This window comes from Xenopus tropicalis, chromosome 1, assembly GCF_000004195.4.
Source record: "Xenopus tropicalis strain Nigerian chromosome 1, UCB_Xtro_10.0, whole genome shotgun sequence".
NCBI lineage: Eukaryota > Metazoa > Chordata > Amphibia > Anura > Pipidae > Xenopus > Xenopus tropicalis.
The window spans coordinates 140,274,571-140,287,964 of record NC_030677.2 but is presented as its reverse complement, the minus strand read 5'-3'; the positions used below and the strand labels follow the sequence as shown (position 1 = coordinate 140,287,964).

Here is a 13,394-nt window from a genome sequence, read left to right as displayed (position 1 = left end):
CTGCTCAAGATGCATTTTAAGCAGGTAATTGCATGTGAGTGTATTTCAGCTATAACCACAGTGACTATTATAAATGCCAAAATTGCAATTGGGCAATAATCTATAATGATTATTGCTGAACAAAGCAGATAGCTGGACAGAGAGCGGAAGAAGTTAAAGGAGAAGGAAAGGTAAAAACTAAGTAAGCTTTATCAGAAAGGTCTAGGTCAGTGATCCCCAACCAGTGGTTCGTGAGCAACATGTTGCTCACCAACCCCTTGAATGTTGCTCCCAGTGGCCTCAAAGCAGGTGCTTAATTTTGAATTCCTGGCTTGGAGGCAAGTGTTGTTGCATAAAACCCAGTGTAAAGCCAAACAGAGCCTTCTATAGCTTGCCAGTTGACATAGGGGCTACCAAATAGCCAATTATAGCTCTTATTTGCACCCACAGGAACTTTTTTCATGCTTGTGTTGCTCCTCAGCACTTTTTCCATTTGAATGTGGCTCACGGGAAAAAAAGGTTGGGGATACCTGGTCTAAGTAAATACAGCCATAAGCACTCCCTTTTTTGGGAACATGTTCTTCGGTATCAGTCTTCCTCTCTTTTAGGGATCCTTCAGGTTTGGGGCTTGAGTCTGCTCAGTTCTCTCCTCTCCCGTCCCTTCTCCTGCTCCCCCCTCCCATAAGAATGCATAAGAACTCACGTCCCCTACCCTTAGGAATGTGTGATCTGAGCTTCCAACGGCTATAACTGCAGCAGGAAGCTTCCAAGACCAAGCTAAAATGGCAGCTGCTATCAGAGGGAGCTTCTAGGGCTCTTACTCAGGTATAGTAAAGCTTTCTGCTAAATAAATATAGTGTTCTAGGTTGCACTAATGTGGTGAATCTATTGGCAGTAAAATGCCAAAATGACTTTCCTTTTCCTTTAAAGAAAAAAAAAGAATTATGAGTAGAATGAACACAGAGGTAAGAGGAAAGCACAACGATTTTGGGGAGACCATTGGTGCACCCATTATAACCACAGTTCCTTGCCTATTTAAAGAAGTGACCTGTTTAAATTTCAGGCACAAAATACTATTTTCCTAAATTAAAAAAGGGATTCTTATGCGATGGGATGGGACCCAAAAATGTGTACCCATTATAATTAAGACTGTTTGAACTCCCTGGAAACAGAAATATTTCCTGCTACACTAGAAAATAGGAATTAAAACAAGCCACAATACTGTTTCGAAACAAACATTTGGGTCACAAAGCAGATTTCATCACTTTATTTGGGTCTTCTGTAAAACAAAAAGCCTAAACAACACTGCGTTAAGTCATGCTTGGTTCAATCACATCTTCCGCTGTTGTGTTAGGCAGGTAGATAATGTGCAAAAGGTGTTCACTAATCAAAATTCCTTACATATCTCGTTTTCTTTATAATCAAGGACCTGTTCCATGCTTAGCACAGACTTATAGGTCCTGTTTATACTGTAACTCACTAACCCTAAGCTTAAGCCCGCCAGGTACTAAATCTGTGTTCCCATTTACAACACAGGTTTGGTCATTTTCTAAATGTATTTAGATTTTGTGTAGAATTATATTAATGATATAATAGGTTGCTTAAAGGAGAAGGAAAAGCTAAGTCACTTGGGGGTGCCAAAATGTTAGGCACCCCCAAGTGAATTGAATCACTTACCTTTTACCCCAGGCTGGTGCCCCTGTATGGAGAGAACAGCACCAGCCCGGGGTACCTGTAGCGAGCGCTTCCTCCTTCCTTCTTCGCCACGCGCGCATGCGCAGTAGAGTGAAAAGCCGAACTTTAACAGAGAAGTCGGCTTTTTCACTCTACTGCGCATGCGCCTGACTCACAGTCAAGGCTGAACGGAGCAGGAAGGAGGAAGCGCATCGCCCCAGGTGCCCCGGGCTGGTGCTGTTCTCTCCTAACAGGGGCACCATTTTAACATTTTAGCACCCCCAAGTGACTTAGCCTTTCCTTCCCCTTTAATGATTATACATCACTGAAGTGTAAGCTCTGCAGAGCAGAGACTTATTCCTCCACCCACAGAAATCCTCTGCACAACTCTACATATAATTAGTGCATATAGAAGGAGCCAAGAAGAAGGAACTATAATTGAATGTGTTTGAGTAGATTTAAGAATCTCATGAGAATAATTAATGCCATTAAATGTTTAGTAAATTGACTTCCCTTCAAATAATGGGGTCGATCCAATTACTTCCTGAGTCTAGAATAAAAAATGAGCGAGTCATTTCAAGAGCTTTATTTTTGAGCAAGTAGCTGTGACTTTGAAAAACAGAATTCAGTAGAAGAAATTAGTGTCCCATTTGGCTTTATCAAATTACCCCCAGACCACACATACCATGGCTTTACACTAGATTTAGAGACATCAACTAATTACGTGTTATTATAGTGATAATGATTCACTCCCTGCAATTCTGAGACCTTGTTTCTTGTTTCCATGTAAAGTAAAGAATTTAGGACTGGATCATTATTACCCTAATAATAAGTTAAATAATACGTTTGTAGTTTTACTATGGGTGCACTGTTGCCTCTATACATGGGGTGCAGCCAGGGCTTAGTAAACAGGCTAATAGGCATACAATAGAAAAACAAGTAAAAGCTAGACTGAAATCAGGGGAAAAACTGAAACCCATTCCAACAGGTAAGGCTGGATGAAAGTCACAACAGAACAGGCAAGGCAGACCAGAGAAAAGAATGCCACATGAACAAGAATTACATAGCTGTTGATTTCCCTGGGTAAGAGTTTATATGGAATGGTACAAGATTAGACAGATACAGCAAACACAAATCATTCAAAACTGGATCAGACTGAAACAGGTATTAATATTAGAAACCAGGAAGAAGTAGGCAAGAATACAAATACAAATTTACAAAACACATGTTAACAAATCACAGATTCAATGCAGATGGATGTGTTAACTGATCAGGCGAACACCATGGCAAGGGGACTCCTCAACTGACCCTTTAGCTGGAGCCATCCCACTGAACCCCTATTGTTACATACCTTAATGAAACACCATGAGACAAAAATTGTATAAAATGGCCACAGCATTTATTCACATTTTATCAAATAAACAGGACCTTGCCAGCCTAACCCCAAGGCAATACTCAAAACCAGAATTCCATAAGAGATCGCTACTATGCTTTGCCGTTCCTCACTGAAGACTTAAGATTAGCACTATGTATCCACCACTCACTGAGTATTAGGCTGCAGAGAGGATGGCCCCAAACTCTACTACCAACAGGAGCTGCATCACCAACCATGGTGAAGTTCAGCAGCCCTGCTGCTGGTCCTGGATCTGCAGTGCCTCAATGATTGGAAATCCAAGCAGGCTGTCACCTTGCACAAGCAGTAGTAGCGTCTGTATCTATCAATCCACTGTGCAGTCACAGAAGAGAACCTCCTTTCTCCCTCTTCCTGTGCAGTACTCTGGCAAGGTCCTACTGCAGCCGTGACAAATAAAACATTGTCATATGTCCACTGTTTTCTGTTCCAGAGGAAGGCAAAAAACCCAGCCTGAAGCTTGTGCCTCAAGAGGTAAAAAATTCCTTCCTGATCCCAATGGTGATCAGAAACATTCCCTGGATCACGCAATCAGAATTAACATGAATGTATACAATGCTAGCTAAATGCTGTATATTTATACAGTATAAAGATACAGAAAGCACAATATAACAATACATTCAGGAAAACATCCACATTCAGTTATTAATAGATAATATAAAAACATAAAGAAGAAAACTCCTGACCTTTTTGCAAAATATGAAAAAATGGGTAAGGTGAGTGGGATGTTTTTACCTGCTCAGAATATAAGGAAGTGAAGTTCTTACCCTGCATCACATCCCTCCCCTTTCTCTGCCCCCAAGCCAGCTTTCTCCTGCCTTAACTCATTCCTTCTCACCTAATCACAGCTACATCTAATTTTGCCAGTCTCTAAACATAAACCAGTGTAATCTGGCTGCTGGTCATTAGGATCCCTTGTCATGCAGCCCCTACGCTTATAGCTTCAGGGCTTTTCTTTTTGCTCTGTGGGGGTCAGATGCGCAGAGCTCTAATGCCCCTTTCTTTCTTATCCGTGATGTAAATGGCAAACAAGGACTAAGGGTTCAGACAATTTTTCTCATCATAGAAAAAAAATCATTCTAGCATGGAAAATAAATGGATAAATCTGAAACTGCTGTTGTTATGTGTATGTTATATAAGAAACTTTTAAAATAATTTAAAATTTTGAACTACCCAGTTATTTTCTTTATATTGTACATGAGGATGTTTTAGCTTTCCATATGAGAACATGGTGAGAACCAAGTGTCCTACACATACCCCTGGTGACTGGATAACAGAGATCCCCAAACTCATAGGGGCTGATTTACTAACCCACGAATTTGAATCCGAATTGGAAAAATTCCGATTGGAAAACGAACATTTTGCGACTTTTTCGTATTTTTTGCGATTTTTTCGGCGCCTTTACGACTTTTCGGAAATTATCGCGACTTTTTCGTTACCAATACGATTTGCGCGAAAAAACGCGAGTTTTTCGTAGCCATTCCGAAAGTTGCGATTTTTTCGTAGCGTTAAAACTTGCGCTAAAAGTTGCAATTTTTTCGTAGCGTTAAAACTTAAAAGGCGCAACGTTTTGCGCAAGTTTTAACACTACGAAAAAATCACAACTTTTTGCGCAAGTTTTAACGCTACGAAAGAATCGCAACTTTCGGAATGGCTACGAAAAACTCGCGTTTTTCCGCAAAAATCGTATTGGTAACGAAAAAGTTGCGATAATTTTCCGAAAAAAAACGCAAAATACCGATCATTACGAAAAAAACGCAATCGGACGCATTCGGCCCGTTCGTGAGTAAGTAAATGGGCCCCATAGTCTATTGGTGACAGCAGAGGTTTTATTGTATTCATTTTAATGCATTTGAATGTATTTGCATTTGTACTTAATATTAAAAGTGTTCACATTGTGTTGGAAGTACAACCACCTATAAAAATAATAGCTGCCATCTCATACAATATGTTCTTGCTCTAATTTATATTAATTTATGTCCATTTAACTTCTTAACTGTTTATTTTTATACGCTCATTATCACATGTAATTACATTAGGTTATCCCTGGAACATGCCAGGTCTGATATGGGGTAAAGCTCACAATGTAGTAAAACTACAATGTAGTAAAGCAAATTGAAACTAGGCAATAGTGCAAAAAGCAAGATGTTTACAGACTGGAACTTACAAAGAACAGGAATTGTTAGAGACATCCTAAAATGAATGTTTGCGAAAGAGATGGAAATACTTAACACCCACCCTATGCATGGCATACAAGTCATTATTGATGTTACACCCTAATGCATATTAATATAAAGATTTATCTTAATTGGTCTAATACAAACAATCTCACCAATATTAAAATTCAACTACTATGATGGTTACTGTTCTGTGCAAAGCTAAACCCTTATGTGTGTACTAATCCTGAATATATTTGTATATGTTCAACATATACAAATATGCAGCCCTGGATTTGTGGGAAAGCCACAAAGGCCTAGGGTGGTAGAATTTTAGGGGCAGCATGCCGCCCGGCCACATCTGAATTCATTCTGAAGCACTGGGGACACGCAGGAGATTTGATATCTCTTTAAATCTCCTGTGCATCAATCCCCAGTGCTCCAGACCCAACAAAAAAAACCCTATGCATGCATGCACAGAGGGCGGAGGGAGAAGAGTGGTTCAGGACTTTGGGTGCCTATTGTTGAAATCCAGGCCTGCAAATATGGAGTGCAGGTCGCCATGTTTATTTCCCACAATACAATATCACCAATTCAAATGCAGATACAGGTATGACATCTGTTATCCAGAATGCTCAGGACCTGGAGCTTTCCATATAAGGGGTCTTCTCGTAATTTGGATCACCGTACTAAAAATCATTTAAACATTGAATAAACCCAATAGGATTGTTTTGCCTCCAATAAGGATTAATTATATCTTAGTTGGGATCAAGTACTGTTTTTTATCACAGAATAAAAGGAAATCAGTTGAAATATTTGATTACAGTGGAGTCTATGGGAGATGGTGTTAATTTGCGTACTTTGTGGATAACGGGTTTCCAGATAAGGGATGCCATACCAGAAAATTTTTGAAAATTCAGGGGGAGTGTTTTGTACTGGTTAGTAAACTGCGTGCAATTGCATATTGCAGATCAGATATGGAAGTATATTTTCACGCTTCTATGCTTTGTGCCTGCTGTATGGTAGGTGTGAATTACAGGGCTGTACATGGTGTGCCTTGCATCTCAATCATAAATGGCACATCTTTTTGGAGCTGATTGTGCCCACAAATAGTAAATGAAGCCCGCCACAGTGGAGACTGGTTCTGATGTTAATAAATGTTTTCTGTCCTGCTTATTCTGCTTATCCCCTCTACATCCATGTGATATAAATAGAGGCTACCCTAGTACTGTCATTGTTCCAATACATTACTTATATGTGTGTTTTCCTGGAAGTGCCGTACTCACTAAATGTGTGTCTGAAGCAACCAGCTAGGGAAGAGATCAACAACGGCGTAACCCATCCATTTCCTTCTTTCATATGGTAACCCATCTCTATCCCTGCTATATTTTTTATAGACAGGTACCAAAAATAAAGGATAGGACCTGTTATCTAAAAATTTCGGGACTTCAGGTTTTCCAAAAGGAGTCTTTCCATAATTTGGATCACCATTTGATCTACCAAAAAACATTTAAACATTAAATAAAGCCAATAGGATTATTTTGCCTTCGATAGATTAAATACTGTATATAGTTAGGATTAAGTACAAGGAACTGTGGTATTATTACAGAGAAAAAAGAAATAATTATTTGATTAAAATGGAGTTTATGGGAAATGGTCTTCCCGTAATTCTGAGTTTTCTGGATAATGGGTTTTGGGATAGCTGTGTCTGAATGATGCAATATACTAGTGACTTATTAATAGCTGACGCTGATGCAGAATTATATTTGCTTCTTTTCCATTCTCCTTTTTATGCATGCTTAATTTCATTAGTCACTGCAGCAGCTTTCTGGTTCTAAATCATTTTGCATTTCTGCTTTTCATACATTTATTCAAGTCAATATATAAATTGCAGGCCTGTTAGTTTAGCCTAGGTGTACCTAAGTTGTATTTCACCTGCACACTGCGGCAGAGTGAGCACATTTTAGCGGGGAACTGGCACAGCTATAAAAAATGCACCCGAACTATAGTAAATGTTTAATATACCTGCTTAACAAATAGCTTCTATTTTCTTTCTAAAACAATTCATTAATATTGCAACCAACTTAATTTATGAAGCCTAGGCATTTTTAAATTTGTGAATTCTGCCATCAGTCCACGTCTCACATGAATTTGCAGCAGAAAAAATATTAGGCTGAGGGAGCTAACTCATAAAACATTAAATGCTTTAGTGTGGAAAAAAAAAATGAATCAAAAACGCTAAAGGGTTAATTTACTAAAGTGCAAATTTGTCACAAAACACTGTGTGCATATGGGCAGTAAAGAAAGAACATCTACATACACTTAGGGGCACATTTACTAAGCAATTTTGAGAAAAAGATTTTTTTTTTAACTCGATATTTTCGAGATTTATGATTGGGTTTTTGCTAGTACTTGATTTTTCTGATATTGTATCTTGAAAAATTCTAGTTTTTGGAAATTTTCCCCCCCAAAATTTGAGTTTTTCCAAAATATCTCCCATAATTTGTGATTCAATTATCTTTTTTTGTCAAAAAAAAATTTGGAAGGTTTAATCTGTAATCAAGCACCATTGAGTCTTAGAATAGTAGAGGAATAGAATAGTCAGCAACAGCCTGTCCTTGACACATTATCAAGGAGAAGTTAATCCCCTCATTGTTTTCTATTTCACACATTTTCAAGGGGAAGTTAATCCCCTCATTGTTTTCTGTTTCACATGTTTTCAAGGGGAAGTTTCACCCATTCACATTATTCTATTATTATTATTATTATTTTTCCAAGAATGAGCGCCAATACATTTTTTGAGTTTTAACAATACTATGGGATTGAAAAATTAAGGATTTTCTAATGTAAACTCTAAATTTTCATCTGAACTTTAATCAACTTTAATTCGAATTTGTACCATGTCAAGTTTATACGACTTTAAAGGCCAGAAAAAACAAGTTTTACTAAATCAATCCCTTACACTCCTTTCACTTGCTTCTAATTCAACTGCTGCAACACAAGAACTTAGGTACAACACTCAAAGGGAGTCCTGTACATGACACCTGGTTAGGTAAGTAGGTAAGTGGTAGGTGCACCAAAGTAGGCACAACCAGCATATTGGCCTATCCTGATTTAATAAAATTAGTTGTCATCTGTAAATATCAACATCCACCATTCTGTAATGAAAAAAAGATTAATGAAGAACAGGGCATTTTTATCTAACTGTTATTCCCTATATTTCAGACAGTTTTCAACTGATATGGAAACGCCACCACTTATTAGGAGTTTTAAAGAAATCAAGCAATATCACTTTAAACTTGCCAGTGAATTTATTAAGATCCTTTTCACAGAAATGTATCAGATCAGGCAAAAGAACCTTTATAAAACCATACTAATACTCAGTGGCAAAACTTGGCGCTCCCAAGCCCCCCTTGTTTGCAAACTCCTTCCATGTCATCCCTCCATGCCTGTGAGCACACGCCAAGACGTGATTCTCTAACTTTGCCTTAGCAGGAACAACCCAATATGAAGACCATAGCATGAACCAAGAGATACCATGAAGCTTTGTCTGTACACATATTCCCCTGTGCTAAGAAAAACTCTTTAGGCAAACTAATTGTTAGTGTCAAATTATCCTTGTATAACATTTAGGGCACTTTGTCTGATGGACTTTCCTTCACTTTTATGCCACATAACAAATTAATTCTTACTTCTTTTTTACGGCCCTCCAGCATTTGCTAAAGGCAAAGTCTCTGAGCACTCAATGCTTGCCCATAATTCATGCACGTACTGCACCATTGCTTTGCCCATGGTGTGGACTACTGATGGTTATTAAGAAAAAATAGACATGATGTAATACTGCTGCAAAGAAGGAATTATCAGTGGCCTATAAATGAAGGATAGGACAGCAGGCAGAGGACAATGGCAAATGCTTAAAGACACATATTAGATATAAGATTCTCAGCATACCTGCCCATCAGGTACTTTTTAGAAGCAGGACACCTATGGATCCAAACAAATGGACAGTATGGAGAAAATAACATCTTGGCATTGCTGGATTAAAGTGTGTGGCAGTTTCCTTATTTATTAAAGCAGAATCAATGCATAGACATACACTGACATTTCAGTGTTGCACTGATGAAGAGACCCTGTGTTGTATCTCTAGTTGAGCAAACAGTGTTTTATAGCCCTTGGTAGTATTGTTATAACCTTTCGAAATACTTATGATGTGAGTTCTGCATTTTCTTGTAATCTGGTTTTGTTTTTTGTTAATATTCCTGGTGAGCCATAAAGATAAGCAAATGCTAGTCAAACTGAGCGAAAGAATCAGTGAGACAATAAAGATTCCAACATGGTTCTTTTACAGATTAGACACCAGCAGTATATCTGTACATTTTCCATTGCATTAATATACATATGATGGATTCACAGCTGCATACGGACGCAGACCGAGGTGAGGGGAGGGCAAAGTACCTGCTGACTGGGGAAGGAGCCGGTTCGGTGTTTGTCATTGATGAGAAGACAGGGAACATCCATGTAACTAAATCCCTTGATCGAGAAGAAAAGGCGGAATATGTGCTGCTGGCACAGGCTGTTGACAAACTCACCCTTCGACCCCTTGAGCCTCCTTCACAGTTCATCATCAAGGTGCAAGACATTAATGACAACCCCCCTGTCTTCCTGCACCCACCCTACAGGGCCACTGTGCCGGAGATGTCCAACGTAGGTGAGGGGTAAATAGAGTCTTGGCCAAAATGCATTATCTTCAGAGTGGTCAGAAGGAAGCTACCACATCCATATAGGTTATACAAATCCACACCCCACATTGGAGTGTAGAAAACCCATTACCTATTTATAGATTTTTTTTTTACAAAAAACACTTATAATATGCATACTATGGAAATGGGAAAATGCATTGATTCTTTTCATTACAAGGATATAAAAAGTCACATGTGAAAAAGAAGAATGTGTCAAGAAGTTATGTGACCATACAAAGGTTATATATATATTAGTAATCATATCATTTAGGGATTGTAACTTAGTGTCACTGCCTTGGAGAGACAGGTTAAAGAAGCATTAGTGATTGTGATTATTATCATTTCTTTTTATAGAGCCAATGTATTCCACTGTGCTTTCCAAAGAATGTTCAGTCACTCACATCAGTGCTTACAATCTCCCTACAGTCAGTGTCTCTACATGATAAATAACACACATCTGGAGTGTAGGAGGAAACCTACACAAAGACAGGGAGAACATGAAATCTCTATGCAGATAGTGCCCTAGCAATAATAATAATAGTAATACATAGAGGATCCAGCACTGTGAGGTAGTAATTTAACCTTTGTGCAATGCAGCTATTAAATTAACTACATGATTGGCACCTGATGGGCAAATCTTCATAAAATCATGGCTATGTTTCCAGTGGATTTAGTTTCTCTTTGAAAGGATCCAAAGTAAGCTCCTTTATGAAAAAGTATACAGGACTGTCAACTGAGTTTGTATGCGCAGTTGTGAAAATTGTGAGTCCTCAGTCTGTACTGCTGACCATAGGCCACCTTACTACATGGACATGAACTGTATGAAACAATTTCTGCATGAACTTATGAGCCTTTCCATTACATCAGCATCATGTCCCAGTGGCTCATCTGCCTGTCTCAGGTCCACCCATCTGGCTTCACTACAAATGTCATTGAATGTAGCCAGGTCTGGACTGGGATCCAAAATAGGCCCTCAAATTTCCAGTACACAGAGGCCCAAACAGCCCCCATTAGCCCACTAAATAGTGGCTGTCTTACAGCATCTTACAGCAGCCCCTCTGGCATTTGCCAGAATCCACAGATTGCCAGTCTGGGCCTGAATGTAGCTGGCTAAAGTGGCCTTAAAATGCAACAAGCTTTTTCTTGCATTTTTGCTTAAATGTGTATCTAGGGTTGCCACCTTTACCTACTCTTTACTCTGGGCAGGGGGCGGTGACATCACAAGGATGGGGATGGTTGGGCCAGTGATGTCACAGGTGAGGCTATGATGTGGCAATTGGTGACTGGCAGATCACCACGTCAATCTTGGTGAGTCCTGCTCAGTTTTTCTCATTTGGAAAACCAGGCAGGCTATTTTGACTCAGACAGCCCTTCCTAAAACCAAACTGTAAGGCTCAAAACCCAACAGGTGGCAACCCTATATATATCCCTTTAAGTTTAAAATGAGATACATGCTAGTCATACACAGCAATACAGGTATATGCTGATGTTACAGTAAAGAGATTGAAAGGTAGCTCACAGCATTCTTTACCTACAGGTACCTCTGTGATCCAAGTAACAGCAAGCGATGCAGATGATCCTACTTATGGAAACAGTGCCCGACTGGTATATACTATTCTGGAGGGGCAACCATACTTCTCTGTTGATCCTCAGACAGGTAACTTCAAAGGCCTTTGTAAGGATTGATGCTGAATAATGACAAAGACTGAGGATCATGTGTAATGTGTGTATATTAGGGATGCACTGAAACCAAGATTCAGTTTGGGATTCAGCCAAGATTGGGCTTTTTTTAGCAGGATTTCGCCAGATCCATGCCTCTGGCCGAACAAAATCCTTAAAATTATGTGGCTTTTTGTGACATAAAAACAGAAGTTAAAAAATTTTCACCACCCATGAAGCGTACGGTTCTCTTTTACCCGTTCCTTATCCTAATTTGTATATGCTAAAAAAGATTCGGTGCGTCCCTAGTGTATATACATATGTAATATAAAGGCCCCCTGTCACATACACACACTAGGGTACATTTTATGAGGAGTTCAAAAACCTGCCACTAATTTCTTTGGAATGTTGGGGGTAACCAGATTATAGCAGATTATAGTAACCAAATTATAGGAATATACCTGGACAATTAGCCAACAACTGGCAAAATTAGCAGTGAGATCCCAAGGACTGCACCCTGTTCACTTTAAATCATGCATCCTGTTATGATGGAAAGTGCTTCTATGTGGGCCCAGCTAGCATTACCCTTTAGCAGTAAAGAAAGGAAATTTCCAATGTATAACTGCAAAGGATTCAGTGAAGGAAAAATTCTGTTTAGGTCTAATTTTTTTTTTTTAATGCACGCTACAGTCAGACATGTCCTTCTAAAGCTTTCTGATCATCTTTTGTTTTATCACAGGTGTCATACGCACAGCGATTCCCAACATGGACCGTGAGACTCAGAATGAGTTTCTAGTAGTCATCCAGGCAAAGGACATGGGGGGCCACGTGGGAGGTCTCTCGGGCTCCACAACTGTTACTGTAACATTAAGTGATGTCAATGACAATCCCCCAAAATTTCCTCAAAGTAAGAACCACAGTCCCTCAAATTCTGACTGAGCTATAAACGAATTAATAAGAGGTGGTTTACAGGAAAGTATAGTTATGAATGCTATAACTTTATCATGCCATAGACCCTGTGGAATAGCCAACTTGTCTCCCTTTCTCTCTCCTGTGTCAGATCTGTACCAGTTCACTGTTCTTGAGAATATTGCTCCCGGTTCTGTTATTGGCCGTCTTAGAGCACATGATCCAGACATTGGGGAAAATGCAGCAATGTCATATAGTATCCTGGATGGTGATGCTGGGGATACATTCAGTGTGGTGTCAGATTCAGCGGGACAGGATGGCATTTTGAGAGTCCGAAAGGTAAAGTGACAAACGCAGATGGTCATTAGAAGAAGACAGGCTCTTTGACTAAAGCAAATAAGTGTAATAGCAGTATCTGAGAGTATTTATTGACTCCATTAAGGGGGTGATTTATCAAGTTTTTCTGCGCTTTAAAAACTCAAATTCAAGTTATGGTTAAAAAACTTGAATGTTTGGTGTTAATTAAGTGCATAACCCCCAAAGACTCAAAGGTAAAAATTCACCATGTAAAAACTGGCAATTTCTATAGAAGTCAATGAGAGTTGTCATAGGCAAAGTCAACCCAATCTCAACCTCGAGTTTTTGAGTTTGCTGCCCCAAGAATAAATAGACCTTACTATCTTATTATATTAGGACACAGCCTGAACAGGATGCCCGCTTAGGACTTCTGACAGTGTATGGTGTGTCAATAGATTAAAAGAGGGTTAAAGAGCCACAGATTCTCCTCATTCCCTGCTGATCCAACTGTTCAGCCTAAACAAACAAAACAACCACGTGGTGGCCATTCTGTGTATGGATACTCATATG

General features: G+C 39.2%; 1 protein-coding gene across 1 annotated transcript in view; it reads left to right on the top strand.

Moving 5' to 3' along the window:
* The window catches only part of cdh24 (cadherin 24), a 51,900-nt gene that overhangs the window by 17,939 nt on the left and 20,567 nt on the right, over positions 1 to 13,394 (top strand). Inside the window, exons 3-6 of the mRNA XM_031891261.1 lie at positions 9,634 to 9,928; positions 11,497 to 11,616; positions 12,358 to 12,525; positions 12,679 to 12,866. Of these exons, the coding sequence (XP_031747121.1) occupies positions 9,634 to 9,928; positions 11,497 to 11,616; positions 12,358 to 12,525; positions 12,679 to 12,866 (771 nt within the window). The remainder of the gene's footprint in view (positions 1 to 9,633; positions 9,929 to 11,496; positions 11,617 to 12,357; positions 12,526 to 12,678; positions 12,867 to 13,394) is intronic.